Source organism: Pocillopora damicornis, chromosome 4, assembly GCF_964200805.1.
Source record: "Pocillopora damicornis chromosome 4, jaPocDami1.2, whole genome shotgun sequence".
In the NCBI taxonomy this organism is placed as follows: domain Eukaryota; kingdom Metazoa; phylum Cnidaria; class Anthozoa; order Scleractinia; family Pocilloporidae; genus Pocillopora; species Pocillopora damicornis.
Window position 1 is genome coordinate 10124100 of NC_142673.1, and position 24552 is coordinate 10148651.

General features: G+C 37.5%; 3 protein-coding genes across 4 annotated transcripts; all 3 read left to right on the forward strand.

Moving 5' to 3' along the window:
* Positions 1-1896: 1896 nt before the first annotated feature.
* LOC113679950 (uncharacterized) lies at positions 1897-11320 on the forward strand. 2 transcript variants are annotated; one of them, XM_027196935.2, is made up of 13 exons: positions 1897-2498; positions 3960-4176; positions 5470-5582; positions 5839-5872; positions 6048-6134; positions 6795-6874; positions 7347-7496; positions 8087-8222; positions 8728-8781; positions 8864-8941; positions 9273-9348; positions 9876-9967; positions 10339-11320. In XM_027196935.2, exons 1-13 carry the CDS (start codon positions 2299-2301, stop codon positions 10411-10413), a joined length of 1392 nt encoding a protein of 463 aa, XP_027052736.2. In that variant the 5' UTR covers positions 1897-2298; the 3' UTR covers positions 10414-11320. The 2 variants fall into 2 exon arrangements, 1 of the variants encoding a protein (XP_027052736.2); XR_016185549.1 differs by lacking the exon at positions 9273-9348.
* A 7-nt stretch (positions 11321-11327) lies between these two features.
* On the forward strand, positions 11328-18073 carry LOC149046762 (UDP-glycosyltransferase 3A1-like). Its single transcript, XM_089202821.1, has 5 exons — positions 11328-12574; positions 13871-14480; positions 15166-15375; positions 16147-16435; positions 16839-18073. The coding sequence occupies exons 1-5, from the start codon at positions 12431-12433 to the stop codon at positions 17116-17118; spliced, it is 1533 nt and encodes a 510-aa protein (XP_089058947.1). The 5' UTR covers positions 11328-12430; the 3' UTR covers positions 17119-18073.
* An 897-nt stretch (positions 18074-18970) lies between these two features.
* On the forward strand, positions 18971-23520 carry LOC113679949 (UDP-glucuronosyltransferase 2B33). Its single transcript, XM_027196933.2, has 5 exons — positions 18971-19168; positions 20217-20826; positions 21396-21605; positions 22171-22459; positions 22556-23520. The coding sequence occupies exons 1-5, from the start codon at positions 18995-18997 to the stop codon at positions 22833-22835; spliced, it is 1563 nt and encodes a 520-aa protein (XP_027052734.2). The 5' UTR covers positions 18971-18994; the 3' UTR covers positions 22836-23520.
* Positions 23521-24552: the final 1032 nt, after the last annotated feature.

The window sequence follows — 24552 nt, forward strand, 5'->3', positions numbered from 1 at the left end:
CCGCTGAGTGAAAATAGCCTAGCTATTACGCAAAACAGTAATTTTTCTGACATTACTACTTTGAGAAATTAATTATATCTGGATAGAGAAAGAGGAGGTGACCGAACCCTTCGAGAATATACTATAATGAAATGTTTAAGCGTATTTTTGTGACCCGAAAAGAAAGTTATTGAGGGGTAAAAATAGTCCATTTCGCAAAATAGTAACTCTCCTAAAATTACTATTTTGCGAAATAAATTTTGAAACGGTTTAAGAAATAAGAGGAGGCCAAGATGTTCAGTGATATACTAATTTGTAATGTTTAAATGTATTTTTGTGACATGAAAAAGGTCACGTTGTCACCGCAGGGGTGAAAATAGTCCATTTCGCAAAATAGTAACTCTCCTAAAATTACTAGTTTGCGAAATATATTTTAATACGGTTTAAGAAATAAAAGGAGGCCAAAATGTTCGGTGATATACTAATTTGTTATGTTTAAATGTATTTTCGTGACGTGAAAGAGGTCACGTTGTCACCGCAGGGGTGAAAATAGTCCATTTCGCAAAAAAGTAACTCTCCTAAAATTACTATTTTGCGAAATACATTTTAATACGGTTTAAGAAATAACAGGAGGCCAAAATGTTCGGTGATATACTAATTTGTAATGTTTAAATGTATTTTTGTGACATGAAAAAGGTCACGTTGTCACCTCAGGGTGAAAATAGTCCATTTCGCAAAATAGTAACTCTCCTAAAATTACTATTTTGCGAAATATATTTTAATACGGTTTAAGAAATAAGAGGAGGCCAAAATGTTCGTTGATATACTAATTTGTAATGTTTAGATGTATTCTCGTGACATGAAAGAGGTCACGTTGTCACCGCAGGGGTGAAAATGGTCCATTTCGCAAAATAGTAACTCTCCTAAAATTACTATTTTGCGAAATGAATAAAAATCCTTCTTGTTAATGAACGATTACTCCAAAATCCTTGTGAAAGTTATCTTTACCTTATTAGAAAATATATCTGCATTATTTCTTTTGTTTTCAAGTTTCATCTGACCCGATTTCGTTTCGTTTCGTTTCGTTTCGCAAAATAGTATAAGCCGAAATTAGAAAGGAATACTGAACTCTTAAACATTTCATTTGTCTTTACAGTTTCATTTCTAAATAGCATGATCCCAGTATGTTAGCAATTCCTAAATACACATTTGAAATGTAAATTTGAAAGCATTCCCACTGTTTTGCAGTTGATCAGCAAAAGTAAACCAAACAACATTTTGTTGGTCAGGGGATGTTCAGGACATGGTGTACACCATGACTAGCATCCTTGTAAATGCAGGTTCCCTTAAGCTTCTTTTGCCAAAAAAGAAAGTGATCAGAGTCCAAGATTTGAACTGGAAGAAGAGTGCTCAAATAGTTTGGGTCCTAAATTAACATCAGAACAATACGGCTATTGTTCTTTTTCTTACGTATTGGTGTTACGTATTGGTATTTATTGGTATTTATTGGTATTGGTATTGGTATTGGTATTTCTTACGGTGTGGTTTACACCCCTCAATGATATTTTGGTGTTGCCTCAGCCATTTTTTGAATGAGAAAATGTTACTCCAAATTAGGCATATATTTACATTTCCTTGTTTTGCATTTCTTTTTCAAAGAATCCTAAAAATACATATATCATAATAATAAGAATCTATTCTTGCTTGACTGAATCATTCCTCACAGATGCACATTTGGACGAAAATAGGTACAGGGGAGAGAGGGTCTAATGCATCAAGTTTTGACTTTATGTTTGAAAACTTAGTGCCAGGATTTTACGGCAAAGAGGTGCTGAGAGAAAGTAGAGGGCGCAGGAAATGTCCAGCCCGGGACATAGTATGTGCCATATATAAAGATTATTTTCCCTACCGAAGGATAACCGCTGGAAAGGGGTTGTTAAAGGGCTGAGTGACGGGTCAAAGTCCAAATGCAGTTCTGCTCAATTTATATCAATCTTCAGGACCTCAACATTGACTGGTTCACAAAAAGAGAGGAAAAGTTTACTAGAAATGTGTTTTGGATGATGCTAGACGATTATGATACGACGAAAACTTTTTTAATCGGTAGAGCACGTGTCGATCACGTACCTCATTATGCAGCGGGTATATAAATAAACAAAACTTGTTAAAATCTCGATCAGGACCTCACGACCTGCCAAAAAATGCTCTATCATCCTATACAAAGAACAAGGTGACAGCCTGTGTGCGTGGAAAGATGGTAGTGGCCGAGTAGAAAGTGGGTAGAAATGGGACTTTGAAAAATCCGGCGAAAACTTGATCATGATTCGGAACATTTCTCGTTTACCCTTACGGTTTTTGCCATCGACAAAGAAAACCCCCCGAGGAACAAGGATTTGTGGAGGATCTTTCCTACAACATCAATATGTACACGACGAAAGGATGGTTAAAGTGCCTGACTTTTCACAAGAATTCAAGGGACAGGACAATTCATTCCCTTGCCTGACGGAGCAATCCCCTCGGTAAGTTCTCAATATTCTATGGTTTTAAATTGGTGTAAATCAGCCGTTTTAAGTCTTAAAATGTGAAGTTAAATGTACATTTACATGTAAGATCTGGTAGGATACAGAAGCCTTAGCCATAGCTGTAACCGAAAAACTGAAAAAAAAAAACCGGCGCCAAACACTCTTTTGCGAAGAGCCAATGGCCCGTTCAATCCTGTGCCAGTGGCTCGAACTTGCCTGTAGAGTTCTGCTCACATGTCAGGGCCTAACGCCCTGAACATTTTTTATGATACCGTTGTTGGTGTGATCGATGTTTGAAGCCAGAGAGATCTACTAGAAAAAACTAATCTAACATTTGAGAAGAAATTTTTTTCGTTATTGAATGGAGATCAGATTGAAAGTTTGTGTTATTGTCAAGGCCATGGCGGGACTTTTCCATCGCTCGTGGAAAATTCCTGTCGCGACATCCTTAATCGTATCAATTCATTTCCATCTTACAGCCGGGAACTTTGATACGGAGAAGGTAGCTTGAATGTAGTTCAAGTGTGTTTTAACTAAAGAATATATTTTATCTTATTAATGTTAATTTAAGTATTTAACCACTGAGTTGACCAAAGTAATTGTTATACATATCAATACTTAAACCTCAGGAAATAGATGTGGCTAATAAAATTAACCATGCATGTTTGTTTTAAAAATTGATCATTTTTTGCACTTGAGAGATGAGATAACTGTAGAAAGGAAGATCAGTAATATTCAGACTAAAGGGTTGATCTTTTCTGCACAAAAAATTACTAAAGCAATACTTATTGGCAATCTAGACAAGTGAGAACAGGCCTCCCCATGAAAGGATTTGATGTGAAACTTCTGTGAGGACAATTAATTCAATTGACTGAGCATTTTTTTAATTTATTTGAAATCAAACATTTGAAGTTCCATTATTTTTAGATAAATAAAAAGATAAATGGATTAATGAATGTATGAAGTATTGTAAGGTATCAGGTAAATTCATTAGTAAGCATTCACAACATAACAGCCACTCAAAATTTAAATTTAAAGTTAGGCATTGGGAGCTATGAAAAACACTAAACAATTTACATTAGTGCTAGTTTCTAAGTTGAAGGGACTGTGCAACTTAATGTTGACTGCTTCCTCCAATTTCAAGCATCCTGCCTTTTTCCTTAACCTGCTGCAGTCCCTTGTCTCTCCCCATATTGTCAGCGAAGTTGACTACCTGTCTTCTACTACTTGTAGTTGCTCTCTTGATTTGTTACCTGAGCATGGGTGAAGATGCAATGACTCTGAATATCTCAGCTCCACAACATATCAAAATTGTGATTTGCATGAATTTAATTTACGAAAAATGCCTCATAATATGCAAGGTTTGTCGGCACAGGGAAACATGTTCCCATGGTTTAGAGTAATGGCTGAAAAAAATAAACCATATCAATGCTGTGTAATTTCTACCATTTTTTGCAGATCAAGGCATTTTGGTGCAGAACCAATGTATTCAAAAGTAAATTCAGGCTATAAGACATTCTTAAATGATGAACCATTCCACTTCAAGTACAATGATGGTGTCATACCACAGTTACAAGTGGCATATGAAACATGGGGTGAATTGAATGAGGCTAAGGACAATGTTGTTCTGTTGTGTACTGGCTTGTCTGCCTCATCACATGCTAAAAGTCATTCAGTAAGTTGTCTTTTAGGCTTTCACAATGTGTTAGGCTAGGAATGATTCATTCATGGGTAAATTTAATATTTTGAAATTACAGGAAAACCTCACTTATTCAAACTCTTAGGAACTTGGCTAAATAGTTCGGAGAATCCAAAATACAAATATTAATGAACCAAAATAAAACTTAGTCATTATCATTTAATAACTAGTATGCAAGAATTAAAGTATATTCTCACAGCATTGTGCATCACAGGGTGTGAAATTGCACCTAATACAGGCGCCAATGCGACTACATTTTTCCCTTTGGTGACCAAATCCTGAAAATTATAACTAGATGCCATCTTGAATTTAGGTGAGCTTGAGCGTTGTATGACATCCCTCCTAGTGTCCACTTTGTAGCACGTTTAAGATCTTTCCCCTAACTTAATTTTGGAGGGTCTCTCAAGAGCGCTGACAGTGTAAAAAAAGGTTTTGTTTGTCTTTGAAAATGGCAACCAACTTTTTTTGAATTGGTTACCACTTTGAAGAATTTAGGAGCCAAGTGGCTATCAGAAAAAAAAATTAATTTCACGCCCTGCATCATCAACAAAATTGCCAAAAAGTAGCTATAAAAATGTTGTAGACATTAATGGTATAAGACTTAAAATTCTGACATACAGTGCAAATCAGTTTGTTTCAAGTTGCTGCAGCATGTGAATGTTGCTAATTCTATCATTATTCAAAGCTGCTTTAATGGAGTAGCATCAGCATTGTTTCAGTGCCTCTGCTTTGTTTGATGGGAAAAAGTTGTATAGGATCTTGTACATGATAAATTAGTAGTTGTGAAAAAATGGGAACAGAGAGGTGAGTTGGGATAATCAAAAATGCAAATAATCAAGATCCAGACAATGGAAGTTCAATTGTAATTCTTATACAGTAGAGTATTAAGGGATGCTATAGTGCCCCTCATCAATGAAAATTTAGTGCTTCCCCCCCCCCCCAACTTTTCTGTGTTACTTGCAAATTAATACTTTTCTTTCAGTAAGCTTACAATTCTTGGTACTTGAGGGTCATGGTATATGAACATGAACCAGCTTCCCTTTACCCACCAAAACCATGAAAACATGACGCTTTTGAGTTGTCTAAGAGCCAAATGTTTTGTATTTCTCAATGGCAAAGTATAACCTCACCAGAAATTTTTAGAGCCATGTTAAATTCCCTTCTTTACTAAGACACATGCCAAAAATCTGTTAGTTTAAGCACGTTCTCATGTTGCCTGGGATATTTTGTTTGGTGGTTTAATATAGTGAGGATTACTGTATGTAACAGGATAATCCAACACCTGGCTGGTGGGAGAACTTTGTTGGACCTGGCTGTGCTCTGGACACTGATAAGTTCTTCATCATTTGCTGTAATAATCTGGGAGGATGTTATGGATCAAGGTCTGCACATATGTTTCATATTATTAAAGATTTTAAGTTCCTACTTTTTTTACATAATTAATTTTTTTTAAGAATGTACATAATAATTTTTCTTAAAATTTAACTTGGTGCTTTTGTTATCTTCACTCAAAAGACATTAAGACTAATTTTGAAATGACATTTTCCAACCTAATTCCTCTATTAATGCTTTTACATTATATCTTAGTGCTACTTGTAGAGGATATAATTCTTTTATTTATTAGTATTTTTTTTACAGTGGGCCTTCATCAATAAATCCACTGACTAAAAAGGTAAAAATTGAATTATGTTAATATTAAAACTAAAATATATTTATTTAACTAATTGAATGATGTAGTGCTTGGCCTTTGATCTGAAGTATGTTTTTCTAACATGGTTGTTGGGACTTTTTGTATCTTTAATAATTATACCATGTTATTATTAAATGATATATGTTTTCAATTCCAGCATTATGCCACAACATTCCCAATAGTCAGTGTAGATGACATGGTTCATGCATTCTTTCTCGCACTGGATTCTCTGGGTATCCAAAAGGTAACTCAACACTATGATGTTAAATCAAATGAGCATTGTATCTGTTTCTTGTATTATTTGTTGCCAATCTACCAGCCACCAGTTTAATTGAGCTTTCTGGTGAGCATTCTTTGGAAAATTAGATGAATACAATTTTTTTTAATGTAGCCAAGAGTTTATTCAATCTACATTTGACTGTATGTGAAACAATTCATGACATATATGTAAAACAAAATAATTTACTGAACATAATTTTCTGGCCGGCACAATATTGAAAGAGGTGTTAGTAAATATTCACAGGTGTCAATGTGGTAATGGATATTAATCATTCTTTTAACATCAAATGCTTGTTGTTCAACCTACACATTTTTTCCCCTCAGAATGGAACAAATAACAAGTCTTGTAATTTGCCATAAAACATTTTTATAAATGGCTCTCCAGCAGAATAGACTGCCATCAAGTGTAAAGTTTCTTCAAATTCTTTCCTTCCATTAACTCATTTGACTTCTAATTTTGATTGTACATCAATGAAAATCTTCAATTATTTGTAAAAATGAGGTAAACATTTGCAAGCAATAAAATGTTGTGCAAGAAAAAGTTAGGAGAAGTCTTTAGTCAAAATGAGGTGGTAACAGTTGTGTCCAAGCTTTCAATATCAGTTTATCATTTTATTGACAACAGGTTCATGCTGTAGTTGGTTCATCTTTAGGAGGCATGTCCTCTCTTTTGTCTGCTGCTCTGTACCCAGACAGAGTAGGAAGGTAATAGGTTTTTTCCTGTTTTTACTTGGCTTATTTGCCTAAACCTCTTGTTGTTGTGATACCCTTCAATGAAATAATTTAATTGTAATGCTTTTAAATCTCTTCAAAACAAAGTTTGTTGTTGCTGTTGTTGTTGTTTTTACTCTTAAGAGGGGTGACATCTCAGCATTTTGAAATCTTCATGAAGGGGCAACAATTTCTTGTGACAATATGAGGGTATTGATACACTCACTGGCTTGTACTATCAAATCTGTAGAATTGCTTAAAGCAGTTCCTAAAAACATCTAATACTAGAAATGAGAAACACATAGAGATATGCATTATCAAGTGGCACCAGAGGAAATGGTAAATATTTAGGGTGTAATGTTTGAAGATACTGGGTACCCTTTTTTGATACATGTGCAGTCTAGTGGTTCTGAGTCTGAGTCATGGGCAAGCATTTTATTGTAGTCATATCTGTTTCTTTGTATAGGGTGGTGTCAATTTCTGCTTGTGCCCAGTCTCACCCAGCATCCATAGCTCTCCGTTATGTTCAGCGCAGAGTACTTATGAGTGATCCTAACTGGAACAAAGGCTTCTATTATGATGGACCATACCCGAGGCTAGGAATGAAGCATGCTCGGTCAGTTTCTTGTAAATTACAAGTGTATATTCATTTGGGCCTCCTATACTTTCATAAGTCATAAAATGTTAGAGTCAGTGAAAGTGTGGCTGAAGGTTGCTTTCCAGTAGTCCATGGTTAGTTCTCTAACATTGAGAATGACAGTGTGTCTTCGTATAATGTGTAGTTTGATCCTTAACCCTAAGAGTATCCAGCATCTATTATGTAATTAAATCCTTAAAGTAATACTACTGAATTATTCATTGATTTAAGATCATGAGAATACAGGAAATAATCACCAACCTAAGAAGCAAATTTTCCTATCAATTACTAAAGGCAATGTACAGAGAAGAGTGTGGAGAATTTGGATACTGATGTTAGCGTGTAAAGGGTTAAATTTGCATTATGTTTTCTGTAACAAAAAGCTTTCCTTATGCTGTGGTTTTTTTGTAACTAGTGTTCTGTTTGGCATTTTTAAAGAAGTTTTCTTTCATTCAAAACAGTTGCAACTCAAGTTAGGCTTAAATTCTTGACTAGTATATGTATGCATCAATACATTTACTAGAATCACAACACAACCCTCCAGTTGATTGCTGTTTGACAATTATTAGGGAAGTAGCCACCATCACTTACCGCAGTGGCCCTGAATGGGAGCAGAGGTTTGGGCGAAAACGCATTGATGACCCCCCTGAAGTGTCTCCAAACCTTTGTCCTGAGTTTGAGATTGAAAGCTACCTTGATTATCAGGTACCAAGCTTAGTTAATAACTCCTCTTACCAGCTATTAACCAACAGTATAGCTACTGTAGCTTGCTATCAGTATTCATAATGTTACACGGTTTGCTCATCCCCTTCTTCTATTCCTTTCACACGGTCATCATCAAGTTGAACTCATTTGGGATGGTCAACACAGAAATGGTTTTATGGATGCTATAACTAAGTTAGTTTTTGTAAGTTTGACCATACCTTGTGTCCGATGATCTTGTGAATAGAGAAACTGTTGGATTTTGAGCTCAACTGAGGAAAGGGTAGAATTTGGGACAATTGTTTTTACTCTTACCTCCCTGGACAAGTTTTTTCGGTGGATGAAAAAAAAATTTTCATAAGAATAAAACAAATCTGATTATATTCATTAATTGTTTCTAGACACATTGACATACTTCTGGGTAGAATTTTATTATCAACTGATGTAAGATGACCTACATAGCCTTGTGATATATTTTTAGTGATAGATTGTTTTGTTTTATTAATAGGGAGACAGCTTTTGTTATAAGTATGATCCCAACTCACTTCTGTATATATCAAAGGTAACTTCACCAGTTTATGCTTTATTATGTAATCCTTTAAACAAATTGCTAACATACATATGTTTTTATTTACTGCTCTCAGGCAATGGACCTGTTTGACTTGGGAGAAGGCTTCAGTTCGCTTGTGGAAGGTGTTGCACGTGTTCAGTGCCCCACCCTTGTAAGTTACAGTATACTACCTGGTCTTCACAACTACAAACCTCACAAGATTTTGTGATAAACAACTTTGGCCTAGTCCACCATGAGTTTCCTACAATGCAGTGGAACAGGATTCAAAATACTAATTAGAAGGTCGTAGATGCCACTGCCATTAGGAGCTCTCGGAATTTGTGTTGACTAGAACATGCCTGTTTGTTTAACATCATCTTTCACTTAGCTTAATAATTTTAACAATAATGACGATGTATTCAATAACAAAACATTGGAATTTTTCCACTCAATTTTTTTTGTTCGTGGTCAAACAGTCATTTATAGGTGAGGTTCACTTGCAGGTGTTAGGTGTGCAATCAGACGTGCTCTTTCCAGTCACTCAGCAGAGAGAAATTGAGAGACTTCTGAAGGAAGCTCGTATGTGTTTAGTCTACTTATCTTAGAGCCTTTCTTTCTACCACTAATGGTGAAAGTAGATGCAAAGTTTATGGTATTCATTTGGGTGTTATTGAAACTATGTACACATTTGAAAATCAATTTTAATAACGTTACTTATTGCGTTGGGAGGCCCCCTTGAAATCCAATTGCTTTTCCATCGTAGATTTTTGTCAACGACTTTGCATATGTGATTTAAGTTTATAAATTGTTTTACTTCAAAATGGGTGAAATGACTAAACAGCTATTGTAAGTGGCATTTTATGCGGATTGCTGAATTGGCTGAATACCTTTACTCAAGATTTAATAAGAGCAAGGAATGATAAATCTCGGACTAGAATAGATATGCAATGGGAGGAGCACGTTTTCAATGCATAAGTGTGGTGAGCACACTCTATCCATCTATGCAGGGTTGTCTCGACACACTCTGGGTCCTTATGTTTTGCTCAAGAGGTTCACACACAATTTCGTTTAAATTCAAGTGAACTTATTCCATTTTGCTCAAACAGAAAATCATAAAGTGACGTATTATGAACTACCTTCTATATATGGTCATGATACATTTCTCCTGGATGTTGTCGCTGTTGGCGCAGCAGTGAAGGTAGGTCACAGGATATCATATCTATAAATTGATCGTATTTCAAACTTGTTTAACCTCATTGCTTAACCATCCAGTAGGAAAGTTATTAAGTTGCAGGAAACTTGTACGCTTGTACTTGTACAATTATTTTATCATATTTGTTTGGAGTGAAAAAAATTGAATGGTCGAATTATGCAAAAGTGTCGTTGTTTCTACTGCATCAATAGTTTGCAGTTTTGTCTATAACCAAACTTAGCTAGCATATCAAGTAACGCATACAGGGCAGAATTGAGATTTATGCAGTGCAGAATTAAGGCTGTTGTTGTTTTTGTTGTTTTTTTTTCCCTTATTTAATTAAGCTATTGACTTTTAACTCCGTTTAAATTTTTTAGGGACACATCGAGACAGATCTGAAGATTCACGGGAAAGGAAAAGATCCAACAATGAACAAAAGCAAGAACTTTTGACGAGAACTAAGCATCACTTGTGACATCACCACCTTCCCGTCATGCTTTGTACATTTCGCTGTTAGTTCAACTCCCATTCGTTTCCCAGGCGCAAACGGACGTAACACTGATTTTAACTTTTACGATCAAAACACAAGGGTTAGAGCTATCTTTGCAAAAAATTAGATCTGTATGAGTAATACACAACCAAATTTTCTTAGTTAACTTATGCTAATTTATTTAATAAAATATCAGGATTACAGAAACCAAAAACGTCGGTTACCCGTTTTATGGTAAAATTTTGACAGGATGTGATATTTGAAATAAATTATAATTGATCTGTGAATGATAAGGGATGAACTGATAATCAAAGGTTAATGAACAGAATTACAATCCGGAACTAAAAATTCCACTATTAGAAATGATGAACAACGAAACTATTACCAGTGCATGTTCAAAGTTTACACGATATCTTCATGTATCGGGTTAACTCATGTTGTGTAGTAGGAATTACAAGTGATAGAGTTATTGGTAGAAAATTTCAAAGTACGCGAGAATTGCTTGGAAAATTGGCTAACAGTAGAGGTCACAGTAGAGGTCACAGTAGAGGTCACAGTAGAGGCCACAGTAGAGGCCACAGTAGAGGCCACAGTAGATGTCACAGTAGAGGTCACAGTAGCATTTCGTCTATCCGATATTTTTTCATTAAGGTAGTTCAAGATGTTTTTTGGAAAATGTCTTGTAATGCGGCAAAGCCTAGTCAATAGTGACAAGTAAGTGAGTAAATCATGGAAAACTTTTTAAAGCAACGAAACGGATTTTTACCCTGGCAGTTGAACCAGAAATTAAATTTATTTTGAGGATCTTTTCAACCTTTGTTGAGTTAGAAACCACAATGTAAAATAAATCATTTGCTGTGCATGACAAACACGCAACTCTGCCGCTAATACTGTCATGGTGCTATCACGCAGACGCACATCAGTCATCGCAGCATCTTGATTTCACTGAATTATATTGGTACTTTTACCATCTGATTCGTGCGAGCAACATAATCTAACGAGTGTTATTGGTGCAAGTAACATACTCAGTGCAGCATAATGGGTACGAGAAACACACCTAAACGAATGTGATTAATACAAGCAACTTATCCCAACAAATCTACTTGGTGTGAGCAACATACTCTAAGAATTCTGATTGGTACGAGTAACATACCCTGTGCAACCTGATTGGTGGAGCCACATCCCCTGTCCATTCTCAATGATGCTAGTAGTACCGCCTTTTGTCGACTAGGATGTAATTTACAACTTTTTTTTCAAACTACAAAAAGAAATGGACTCCGATATGTTGACTGTTCGCTTAGATCAGGTGAAAAAAACAGTGTTGCTAATATTTTTGCCTTGCTCAAAGCAGCTTATGACACGTCATAAAGTCATCGTACTACAGCTTGTATATGCACTGCAATCCCTGTTCATTTGTATAGTTATGTAATCTCAAAATGAAAAAAGGAAAGGAAGAGAAACTGCCGCTCGGTACATTCTGGTGTATATCTAGTAGACTTCTAGAGCGAGTAGACATTTATAGACGCAGATGTCGTCTACGAACCAACTAGAAAGTAATAGAATAGCGGAGCCAATAAGCCCTGTCATTCGTTAAGATACAAATTAAAGCAAGACATAAATCTGTTCTTAAAGCGGTTAGGGACTTTAGCGGACCCGTGGTCTGTACTCTAAACAGTATTTCGTGTGTCACGAATTTTAAAGAGGAATTTCAAACTTCCCTCAACCTTTCCTTACTATGAGAGTTACGTTTCATGTACTAATTTGGAGTTTACACGCGTCACGTCAAACCATTTGCGACCTTCATCATTACTTCAGAGCTGTCGAACTGAGAAGAAAGTATAAATGTCATTCTGCCAATCAGACGAGTTTCCGTCATCCTGAGGCAGGTCTTACGCAATGCTTGCGTGACCTGACTCAACTTAAAGGCACTGATCACGACCTTTGTATGATCATACTTTGTGTTGAATGAATTTCGCAAGATGGCGACTTTTCTTATATCGGTGTTTCTCGCTACTCTCTCCATCTGTCTGGCTGCAAATATTGTCATGATTCCCATGTGTGGCAGGAGCCATTACATGTTTGTCTCCCGTCTTGGACAAGAACTGGCGGAGAGAGGTCATCAGGTATGCAAATTAGAAATGAGACTTCGAACATTCTAACTCAGCTTCTTGCACTAATCAACGTTAGGGCAGCTGAATGATATCTAGATACGAAACTTATATAATCGTGTTTAGGCGAGGAGTATATTTCATAAAGAAAAGCAGAATATAAGATGAATAACGAGTTCATGGACTGCTTTTATATTATTTGCTGACACAGCGACTTACTGACCTCGCTATGTGATGATTAGTTACAGTCCTTGTGAGGATACAAATTTTCGCTAGAACAAATGGGAAAAGTGACTGGCATAGGAATAATTCTCGGGCAAAGCACAGTTAGATTGAATTTGTTCTTCAACTTTTCAGTTTTTAGGTATCTCCTAGTCTGTGCCACAAGGCTGATTAAATTTTGTTTACTTTACTGTGGTTTGATAAGACGCCAAACGTGACATCAATAACCTTTTCTCCTTTTTTTTTTTAACTAATCCTAAGAAATTATTGTACCTACCGTAAATTTACTCAGACTAAATAAGTACTGATGTGACGAACCCTGAGACGACTAATTTTTGTCTGGACTATTGGTAATTTAGGAAATGCAATGCTAATGTAGAGGTATTGTTTATTTTGTAAAGAGATTGTCCAACGCGCCTAAAGAAGGAAGATTCACTCGCTAAGGGAACATGCGCACAAAACATTTGTACGGCCTGCAAGTTGCTATGAAGTTCAGCATTAAATCTTCTGCACTGACCTCAGTTATTAAATTTACTTTCTTTGCTAACTCATTCGGTCAATCTTGAAAACGATCATATACTGCTGAGTCAGGCGGAAAAAATATAGCCTCGTCACTCTTGATCAATATCCGAAAGGATTACATTTTAACTTCATCTGAGATTTAATTACCCTTTTCCGAAGCACACCAATATGTCCACTGGGGGTTCATTAATTCCCATGGCTTCTCAGCCGGGTGTGTTTTGGAGAGAGAAAGACTATTACAAACTTATAAGAGAGGCACAGTAGGAGTGATTGTTTTTGTTCCGAACTCTCGCACTTCTTTGGTTGAAAAAACTTCAATATTTTATAACCAACAAAGGTAGGCTTTCAGATACAGGTATATTTTGAAACAAAACAAACAGCCTACTCCAAATCTGGAAATCATCAAATGTATTACGAATTCTACGTTATGTCCCTTATGTCCATTGTCACTTTCTCGTGTGTTTTTGTTTCAGCTTTCTGTTTTTAGGGGGCGGGGGGGGGGCTTATTTTAGTAGGGAAAGGGGGTTAACTATTGCCCGATAAGGCCTAAAAATGATGTTTCCACAGGTAAAGATATATGTGGGAGCGACACAAACGTATGCTGTAAATGATTCACTTGTACGAGTCTTCAACGATGACAATTTTGCTCCAGCGTTCCGGTCAGCATCAAAGAGTTCTCGAACCTTTAAATCGAAAAGCCCAAGACACACATGGCAAATGCTCTATATGATCCAATCCATTCACTGTGATGACCTTCTTAGTAATACAGATGTCATGGAAGAGATATCTCACGCAGACCTCGTTGTTGGTGAATTTATATACCTCTGTTCGTCTTTGGTCGCGGATAAATTCTCACTTCCACTTGTTCTAATATCAGCTGCCACTTTAGATACTCCCACAGCATTCGCCTTCGGCTTACCTGCCCCTCCTTCCTACATACCACAGATTGGAGTTTCTCTTTCAGACAAACTAACATTTACAGAAAGAGCATGGAGTCTTTTACAATGGATTATTCTATATGGATCTTACATTTACGATATGTGTCCGCCTTATGAGAAGATCAAGGCAAAGTACGCCATTACACCTAGCAAGAGCATACAAGAAACACTTGGCAGAGTTGACTTGATAATCGGTCAGATGGATTTCTTTATTGAGCATCCAAGGCCTCTTTATCCGAGTAAGTGCCAACACTGTTTTAAATGGGCATCCTTTTTTTTTTTTTTTAATTCCTTTACTACGGCTTTTATAAACCTATAGACTACGTGCTTCTCGTGTGCCTCACTTCCGCTGGCTTGTGCGACGCAGTAACATCGCAATTTTTTTCGCTGATTTTTTTTTTCGACTTCGCTACGGACTTTTGCCGAAAAGGAGGGAGTGGTCGTAGTCCAGTGTAACTCGGGTACTTAAAATCGGCAGTATGCGTGAAAGGATACAGCAAGTTGAATATTACTCCTAACTGCTTTTATACCTGCAAACTAAGGTTTCAATGAATTTGAGCCAAAAAAGATTAAAGTTCACGATATGGATTTTTTTTAAGTCATCCATCTAGGTGCGGGGCCTCACCAACAGAGTTTTACTTTCTTAACCTCATTGATCAAACGATCAAGGAATGAGCATTTCAAGACTTTAATGCTATCGAGGCTTGGATAAATCTGTATGTTTTACCGCCATTAATTTCCTTGCTTGAATCGCACTCTAAGATAGTGTGAACAATTCTAGATTTTCTAGAGTCATGTAACGCGAGCTTACTGAAGAAAGCAATCCAGCGGATAGGATGAGATTCTGAGCCTCGAAGAGAGAAACGAGATTTATAGCGGATCATCTTCCATAGTGAATATCGTGAGATCTTCATTTCATTCTAGATACACGTGTTGTGGGTCCATTCCTTGCTAGTCCAGCTAAATCTCTACCAAGCGAGATAGATCAGTTCTTTCAGAAGGCTGGGGACGAGGGCGTGATCTTGGTGTCGTTTGGTACCGTGGTTGAAGTAATTAGTGATTCATTACTGAAAATTATGGCTGAAACTTTCTCCAAACTACCACAGAAGATTATATGGAAACTTAAGCCTAATGGTATGTCTGTCTGAAAATATAAATCATGTATTAGATTTAACACAGCAACGTCGATAGGAAGAAATTTCTTTGGACTGAATGTCTTGTAGGCGAAATCGTGCATATCCTTAACCAAAACTGAAATTATTCCACCAAACTGGGCTATAGGAGTTTCGTGGAACACAAGGCGTTTTACCGGGTGTAGTGTTATGTACTCTGTAGGAAGAACCCACAACTTTATATCAATTAACCCTTTCACTCCCAAGATCTCATTAGTAATTCTCCTTACTGTCTGCCATTCGCTTCTTATGACGTTAGTACCTGGAATCTGGTATTGAGTCATTTTATTTTCCTCTAAGTAATATTTTTCTTTATTCTCATCACTTGTCTGTTTGATATTATGTTTATTTAGTAAGGAGAAATTCTATCTTGGTCGCCTATGGGAGTTAATGGGTTAATAGAGAATTTGAATGAAAGAAACATCATATATCTGTAGTGCTGACAGTTCAAAGGGCGATTGACTTCTTGAAGTATTCATTAAAAACAAGACAGGCATTCAATGTAAAAGAATTATAACAAGAAAATAATCTTCTGCTTATAACTATCGTATTGGTGCTACAACCGTAATAAGCTTCTGATTGGAGTTACCCCCTTCAAACAATATTGACAAAGAACGTGACGATCCAACGAGAATAATATGACAGAGTACCTAATAAAGATGAGACAGTATTTGCGTATAGATTTTTCTCGGATTTCGTAGCAAGTCATGATCTTCTTTCTCAAATTTTGTAGAAATTTCAAAAATTACCGTTAGCGACAACATCAAACTGCTGCCATGGCTTCCCCAGAATGACATTCTTGGCCACCCTAAGACACGCCTATTTATCGCTCACGCAGGAATCAATGGAATGCTGGAATCAACCTACCATGCTGTTCCTATGATATGTTCACCTTTCTTCGGAGATCAACCACACAACGCCCAGGCTGCAAAGCGGGCTGGGTTTGCTGAGGTGGTGGACCTTGAAGCCACATCAACAGAGGAGTTTGTTAATTTGATACAGAAGGTTTTAACAGATCCAAGGTTAGTATCACAGAGTTAAAATACTTTTTCATCGCTTCTTGAAAACATTCCTTCACGATCATAAATAAAATCCTTATAAAGTGAACTTCATAGAGAAAGCTCCTTGATACAGCGTAGCTCACAGCGCAGCGGAGCTCCATACCTACAAAGACAAATTTTGGTAACCTATGAAGCCGCGAAGTTTGTTCTGTCACGTACGTCAGCACATACAAGTTGCTATATTAAATAAGGCGGATCAATTCTCAACCCGTCAAGGAAACGTTTCCTCTTGGTCCATGACCGTGAGAAAATAGAAAGACCCTGGGATCAAGGCCCTTCATACATCACTTGATATTGCTACTCAGTTTAACTCCTTACCTCAAAACTGATACCGATATTAACAGTTGCAATTTGATTCATTTAGCTACCGAGAGAAAGCAAAGCGAATATCAAAATCTGTTCAACTGTTGCCACGTTCACCCGTCAAGGAAGCCGCTGATTGGGTGGAATATACACAGGCTCAAGGTGATTTACAGTACCTAAGACCACGTGGCGTGGATCTGCCGCTTTATAAGCTCTTCCTTCTTGATGTTTTGTCCGTTGTACTCTTGGTTTCAGTTGTTGTTTTATTTGTCATCATTATCATGTTTAGATCTGTAATACGGTGTTTATTAGGGTCCTCGAGGAAAGAGAAGGTAAACTAAAACGAGATCGAGTTAGGAATTCATTGTTATTTTGGTTTACATGGCGACTTCTGAAATATAGTTACAGGGCTAACGCTCGGAACGTCAGCTTCAGAAAATCCTTACGGTGGCCAGTTTAAATTAGCAACTCACTTTATGATACCAAATAATCTTGACATCCCGAAGAGTCGAGAACGAATTCTTCGTTATCCCTTACTCTATTTGATGACTGCGTTGCAATAAATATGAAGAGGCAAAAAAATGTTGAAATTGACCTTTACGCAAAATCTGCAATATCACCGATGCTCATACACAGGGTCGCAGAAAACATCAATACATACTTGCTTATTGTCTTTTGTCGTTGCATTTTGTATCAAAAGCAAAATTTTGTGGTGTAACAGACATTGTTACTTGGTGAGCCCGCGGTGCCGAGTGTCAAACTCATCATGATACTAGTAGTTAGGGAGGAAGCACTTGAGAAGAATCTCTGGTAAACATGCATTTTAGGCTGCTGAACGCGTATCTCAATAAACACTTCTTGGTTTGAGTTATATTTGAGTTGTGGAAGAAACTACTGGACTACTAATCTATTCCACAATAACTTCGTCTGTTGCATGCAGAACTCTTGTCTGAACTTTGCTGTAAACTCAGAAGTGTATCAAGGATGTGTAATTTCTCTGCTTTCCTGTTTATAATCATTATAGACTGAGAGCAACCTACCCTGCGCAATCTGCTCAGTGCGACTAACATATCCTGCGCAATCTGACTGCTGCGAGCAACATAACCAACGCAAGTTGATGGTATGAGTAACATAACCTGCGCAATCTGATTGGTGAGAACAGCACTGCTCTCGATGACTTAGGTGTGATTATTATAATTTTCTTTGCCAAAGATATCTCAGTTAAATGAACGGCCTCCAGGATGTTGACTGCTCATTCAGATTAAATTAAAAGCCACTGCTGGGCTAAGTGAAAAACATGGTCATGTTGGTATTCTTTTGTTCAAAGCCTCTCATATCCCCATAAGCTTATCGTACAAGAACTTGTCGATGACTCAGTGAAATCCACGTCAGATCATATTGTCATCTATTTTCGAACTGTAAAAAAATATGACTGTAAGAAATTAACTAAAAGATAAACGACGAAACCTTGCTTTTCGGAAAATTAAGCTTCCCGGTATTGTCTGAAGCCTCTAGTCATAAATTTCCAGAGCGAGTTGACGTTAGGTCTGTTAAAGGGCATAATAATTCGTATCGTCAGTTATAATTACGTTCAGAGCTCTCAAACGAGAAAAATTTCTCATTTTGGCTCCTTGTCAGCGGTATGGTCGCCAGATAATGACACTATTTGTACTACAACTTGTAGATGAACTGCAATCTATGTTAGTCTGTACTGTTATATGATCTCAAAATGTAAAAAAGGGAAGAGAAACAGCCTCTCGGTGCAGTCTGACGTCTATTAGTAGACCCCTAGAGCGAGTAAACATATAGACGCAGATATCATCTACGAACCAAATAGAAAGTTTAAAATAGCTGAGCCAGTAAGCCCTGTCGTTCGATAATAAACAGATTAAAGCAGGATAAATCTGTTTTCAAGGCGGTCAGGGACTTAGACGGCCCCTGGTCTGCACTTAACAGTATTTCATGCGTCACGAATTTTATGGGAAAAATTCAAACTTCCTTTAATATTTCTTTTCAATAAAAGTTACATGTCATGTAGTAATTTTAAGTTTTAACACGCGTCACGTCAAACCCTTTGCGACCTTCATCATTCCTTCAGAGCTGTCGAACGTAGAAGAAAGTAGATGAGTTTCTGTCGTCGTGTGGTAAGTCTTACGCAATCCATCTGCTTGCGTGACCTGACTCGACTGAAAGTCACTGATCTCGAACTTTGTAACCATGTATTTAGTGTTGAGTGAATTGCACAAGATGGCGGTTATTATTATATCGGTGTTTTTCGCTACTCTTTCCAGCTCTCTGGCTGCAAATATTGTCACGATTCCCATGTTTGGGAAGAGCCATTACATGTTTGTCTCCCGTCTTGGACAGGAACTGGCGGAGAGAGGTCATCAGGTATGCAAATTTGAAATGAGACTTAGAACATTCTAACTCAGCCTCTGGCAGTAAGCAACGTTAGGGCAGCTGAATGATATCTAGATACGAAACTTATCTAATCGTGTTTAGGCGAGGAGCATATTTCATAAAGAAAAGCAGAATATGAGAAGAATATAACGAGTTCATGGACTGCTTTCATGTCATTTGCTGACACAGCGACCTCCTCACCAACCTCGCCGTGTAAAATAATTAACTACAGTCCTTGCGAGCTTGAAAACCTTCTGAATTAGAATTTTCGTCGCCGCAAGTGTTACAATAACCTTAACACCCTTTATTTTTAACTAATCCTTGGCAAATAACGTACCCACCGTAAATTTACTCAGACTAAGTAAGTACTGCTGTGACGAATTCTAAACCGACTAATTTTTCACCGGACTATTGGCAATTTAGGAAATGTAATGCTAATGTTGAAGTATTGTTTATTTTGTAAAGAGATTGTCCAAAGGAAGATTCACTCGCCAAGAGAACATGTGCACGAAACATTTGCACGGCTTGCGAGTTGCTATTACTGAGTTCAGCATCGAATTTTTGCTCTCATTCGGTCAATCTTGAAAACGATCATATACTGCTGAATCAGACGGAAAGAATATAGCCTCGTCACTCTTGATCAATATTCGGAAGAATACATTTTAACTTCATCTGAGATTTAATTACCCTTTTCCGATGCACACCAATATCTCCACTGGAGGTTCATTAATTCCCATGGCTTCTCAGCCGGGTGTGTTTTGGAGAGAGAAAGACTATTACAAACTTATAAGAGAGGCACAGTAGGAGTGATTGTTTTTGTTCCGAACTCTCGCACTTCTTTGGTTGAAAAAACTTCAATATTTTATAACCAACAAAGGTAGGCTTTCAGATACAGGTATATTTTGAAACAAAACAAACAGCCTACACTAAATCTAGAAACCATCAAATGTATTACGAATTCTACGTTATACCCCTCGTGTATATCCATTGTGCAAGCATTGCCGGATAAAGCCTAAAATACTTGTAAATATTTCCACAGGTAAAGATATATGTGGGAGCGACACAAACGTATGCTGTAAATAATTCACTTATACAAGTCTTCAATGATGACAATTTTGCTCCAGTGTTGCGGTCAGCATCAACAAGTTCTCCAACCTTCAAATCGCTAAGCCCAAGACAAGAATGGCAAATGCTCCTAATGTTCCAATCCGTTTACTGTGATGACCTTTTTAGTAATACAGATGTCATGGAAGAGATATCTCACGCAGACATCATTGTTGGTGAATTTATTTACCTCTGCTCAACTTTAATTGCGGACAAATTCTCACTTCCACTTGTTCTAATATCAGCTGCCACATTAGATATTCCCTCAGCATTCGCCTTCGGCTTACCTGCCCCTCCTTCCTACATACCACAGTATGGAGTTTCTCTTTCAGACAAGCTAACATTTTCGGAAAGAGCATGGAGTCTTTTACAATGGATTATTCTATATGGATCTTACATTTACGATACGTGTCCGCCTTATGAGAAGATCAAGGCAAAGTACGCCATTACACCCAGCAAGAGCATACAAGAAACACTTGGCAGAGTTGACTTGATAATCGCACAGATGAATTTCTTGATAGATCATTCAAGGCCTCTTTATCCGAGTAAGTACCAACGCTCTTTAGAATGGGCATTTTTTTATTTTTTTAAAATTCCTATACCACGGTCACTATAAATCTGGAGACTACCTGCTTTTCGTGAGCCTCGCTCCCACTTGGCTGTACGACGAACTTAGCGACGAACTCCACGACAAACTTCGCGATGGACTTCGCCGAAAAGGAGGGAATGATCGTAGTCTTATGTAACTCGAGTACTTAAAATTTGCGGCAAGAGAGAAGGCTACTGCTAGTTGAACATTATTCCTAAATATTTTTATAACTGCAAATTAAGGATTCAATGAATTTGAGTGAAAAAAAGGAAAGTTCACATCATGGAGATATTTGTCATCCTTTTAGGTGCAGGCCCTCACCAGCTGGGTTTTTGACTTTCTTAACTTCATTGATCAGATGATCAAGGAATGAGCATTTAAGAACTTTAATTCTAGACTTTCTAGAGCCTACTGAAGAAAGTAATCCAACGGATAGGATAAGATTCTGGGCTTCGAGGGGACAAACAAGATTTAAAACCAATCATCTTCCTTAATGTATATCGTGAGATCTTCATTTCATTCTAGATACACGGGTTGTGGGTCCATTCCTTGCTAGTCCAGCTAAATCTCTACCAGACGAGATAGATCAATTCTTCCAGAAGGCTGGGGACGAGGGCGTGATCTTGGTGTCGTTTGGTACAGTGGTTGGAGCGCTGAGTGATTCATCACTGAAAATTATGGCTGAAACTTTCTCCAAACTACCACAGAAGATTATATGGAAACTTAAGCCCAATGGTATGGTTGTCGGAAAAATCGTATGGTTGTCGGACCATTAGTAATTCTCCTTACTGTCTGCCATTCGCTTCTTATGATGTTAGTTCCTGGAATCTGGTATTGAATCAACTAATATTTTCCCCTAAGTAATATTTTTTTTATTCTCATCACTTGTCTGTTTGATATTATATTTATTTAGTAAGCAGAAATTCTGTCTTGGTCGCCTATGGAAGTTAAAGGGTTAAGAGAGAATTTGAATGAAAGAAACATCATATATCTGTAGTGCTGACAGTTCAAAGGGCGATTGACTTCTTGAAGTATTCATTAAAAAACAAGACAGACGTTCAATGTAAAATAATTATAACAAGAGAATAATCTTCTGCTTATAACTATCGTATTGGTGCTACAACCGTAATTAGCTTCTAATCGAAGTTACTTCCCACAAACAATACTGAAAAAGAACATGACGATCAAACGAAGATAATATGACAGGGTACCTAGTGAAGATGACAGTATTTGCGTGTACATTTTTCGCATAACTCTTACACAACGTCGCAATTCATTATCTTCTTTCTCAAATTTGCAGACATTTCAAAAATAACCGTTAGCGACAACATCAAACTGCTGCCATGGCTTCCCCAGAATGACATTCTTGGCCACCCTAAGACACGGCTATTTATCGCACACGCAGGAATCAATGGAATGCTGGAATCAACCTACCATGGTGTTCCTATGATATGTTCACCTTTCTTCGGAGATCAACCACACAACGCCCAGACCGCAAAGCGGGCCGGGTTTGCTGAGGTGATGGACCTTGAAGCCACATCAACAGAGGAGTTTGTTAATTTGATACAGAAGGTTTTAACAGATCCAAGGTTAGTATCACAGAACTTAAATACTTTTTCATCACTTCTTGGAAACATTTCTTCAAACTGATACAGATATTAACAGTTGCAATTTGATTCATTTAGCTACCGAGAGAAAGCAAAGCGAATATCAAAATCTGTTCAACTGTTGCCACGTTCACCCGTCAAGGAAGCCGCTGATTGGGTGGAATATACACAGGCTCAAGGTGATTTACAGTACCTAAGACCACGTGGCGTGGATCTGCCGCTTTATAAGCTCTTCCTTCTTGATGTTTTGTCCGTTGTACTCTTGGTTTCAGTTGTTGTTTTATTTGTCATCATTATCATGTTTAGATCTGTAATACGGTGTTTATTAGGGTCCTCGAGGAAAGAGAAGGTAAACTAAAACGAGATCGAGTTAGGAATTCATTGTTATTTTGGTTTACATGGCGACTTCTGAAATATAGTTACAGGGCTAACGCTCGGAACGTCAGCTTTAGAAACTCTTTACGGTGCCCAGTTTACATTACCAACTCACTTTATGATACCAAATAATCTTGACATACCGAAGAGTCGAGAACGAATTCTTCGTTATCCTTTACTCTCTTTGATGACTGTGTTGAAATAAATATGAAGAGGCAAAAAAATGTTGAAATTGACCTTTACGTAAAATCTACAATATCACCGGTGCTCATACACAGGGTCGTAGAAAACATCAATACATACTTGCCTATCGTCTTTTCTCGTTGCATTTTGTATCTAAAGTAAAAATTTTGTGGTGTAACAGACATTGTTACTCGGTGAGCCCGCGGTGTCGAGTGTCGAACTTGTCATGATACTAGTAGCTAAGGATGACGCACTTGAAAAGAATCTCTGGTAAACATGTTCCGCTTTTTAGGCTGCTGAACGGGTATCTTAATAAACACGTCTTGGATTGAGTTATATTTGGGTTATGTAAGAAACTACGGGACTGCCAATCTATACCACAATAATTTCGTCTGTTACATGCAGCATGCAGAACTCAGAAGTGTATCAAGGATGTGTAATGTCTGTTTTCCTATTCATAATAATCATAGACTGAGAGAAACCTACCCTGTGCAATCTGATTAGTGCGACTAACATATCCTGCGCAATCTGACTGCTGCGAGCAACATAACCTACGCAAACTAATTGGTACGAGTAATATAACCTGCCCAAGGTTAAGGTTATCGTACAAGAACTTGTCGATGAACTGAAGTCCACGTCAGATCATATTGTCATTTATTTTCGAACTGTAAAAAAATTAATATAAGAAATGAACTAAAAGATGAACAATGAAACGTTTCTTTTCAGCCTCTCTATATCGTCTAAAGCCTACTGATAAATTTCAAGGGTGAGTTGACGTTAGGTCTGTCAAAGGGCATAATAATTTGTTTCGTCAGTTATAATTACGTTCAGAGCTTTCAAACGAGAAAAATTTCTCACTTTTGCTCCTTGTCAGCGGTATGGTCGCCAGATAATGACATTATTTGTATTGTTATGTGATCTTAGTGATGCGGAGATGGGAACTCCCATCCACCGGCTCCCCAGGTTGCGAATAGGGGAACGGCCTCTAGATATAGAAGTTAGCTGCGAATAACCAATTAGCAGTGCAGGACAAAATAACAGGTCGCCCTTTGGCAAGGCGAAACACATGTCAGCCAGGTAGGATGTTGGATAGCAGAATGATCGAAATACTGAAACGTTGGTTCAAGCTTCTAGAGGCGAGGCGATTCACAACAACCAATGTTGATTGTTTTGGCTAGGCACAAACGTTCTGATACAGAGTACTACTCACACTTGTATGGAGTAGCGACCGCGCGCTCAACTAAGGAGCGCGTCCTGTAATGACGTTTCAGGTTGCAGTCGAAATCAACTACGGAAACCAAAGCGACCAAAACAAAAAAAGTCAATTCCAGACCGATGAAGGGAAAGAAAGATATTTTCATTGCGACCAAACACTCCAGAAAGAAAGAAAGATACCTGAACTAATCGCCTCAGCTCATTGTGAGCTTCATTGTGTCCAAACACTCCAGAAAGAAAGAAAGATACCTGAACTAATCGCCTCAGCTGATTCTACAAAACATGACATCATCTGTATACAA

What these genes read in the sequence shown, in the direction of transcription:
- LOC113679950 (XM_027196935.2), top strand. Translation starts at nt 2,299, where the DNA reads ATGATTCGGAACATTTCTCGTTTACCCTTACGGTTTTTGCCATCGACA. An exon ending in TAAATCCACTGACTAAAAAG is followed by an intron (nt 5,873 to 6,047) that starts GTAAAAATTGAA and finishes TTTCAATTCCAG; the next exon opens with CATTATGCCACAACATTCCC. An exon ending in AAAGCTACCTTGATTATCAG is followed by an intron (nt 8,223 to 8,727) that starts GTACCAAGCTTA and finishes TTTTATTAATAG; the next exon opens with GGAGACAGCTTTTGTTATAA.
- LOC149046762 (XM_089202821.1), top strand. Translation starts at nt 12,431, where the DNA reads ATGGCGACTTTTCTTATATCGGTGTTTCTCGCTACTCTCTCCATCTGT. An exon ending in TGGCGGAGAGAGGTCATCAG is followed by an intron (nt 12,575 to 13,870) that starts GTATGCAAATTA and finishes ATGTTTCCACAG; the next exon opens with GTAAAGATATATGTGGGAGC. An exon ending in AAGGTTTTAACAGATCCAAG is followed by an intron (nt 16,436 to 16,838) that starts GTTAGTATCACA and finishes TGATTCATTTAG; the next exon opens with CTACCGAGAGAAAGCAAAGC.
- LOC113679949 (XM_027196933.2), top strand. Translation starts at nt 18,995, where the DNA reads ATGTATTTAGTGTTGAGTGAATTGCACAAGATGGCGGTTATTATTATA. An exon ending in TTCAAGGCCTCTTTATCCGA is followed by an intron (nt 20,827 to 21,395) that starts GTAAGTACCAAC and finishes ATTTCATTCTAG; the next exon opens with ATACACGGGTTGTGGGTCCA. An exon ending in AAGGTTTTAACAGATCCAAG is followed by an intron (nt 22,460 to 22,555) that starts GTTAGTATCACA and finishes TGATTCATTTAG; the next exon opens with CTACCGAGAGAAAGCAAAGC.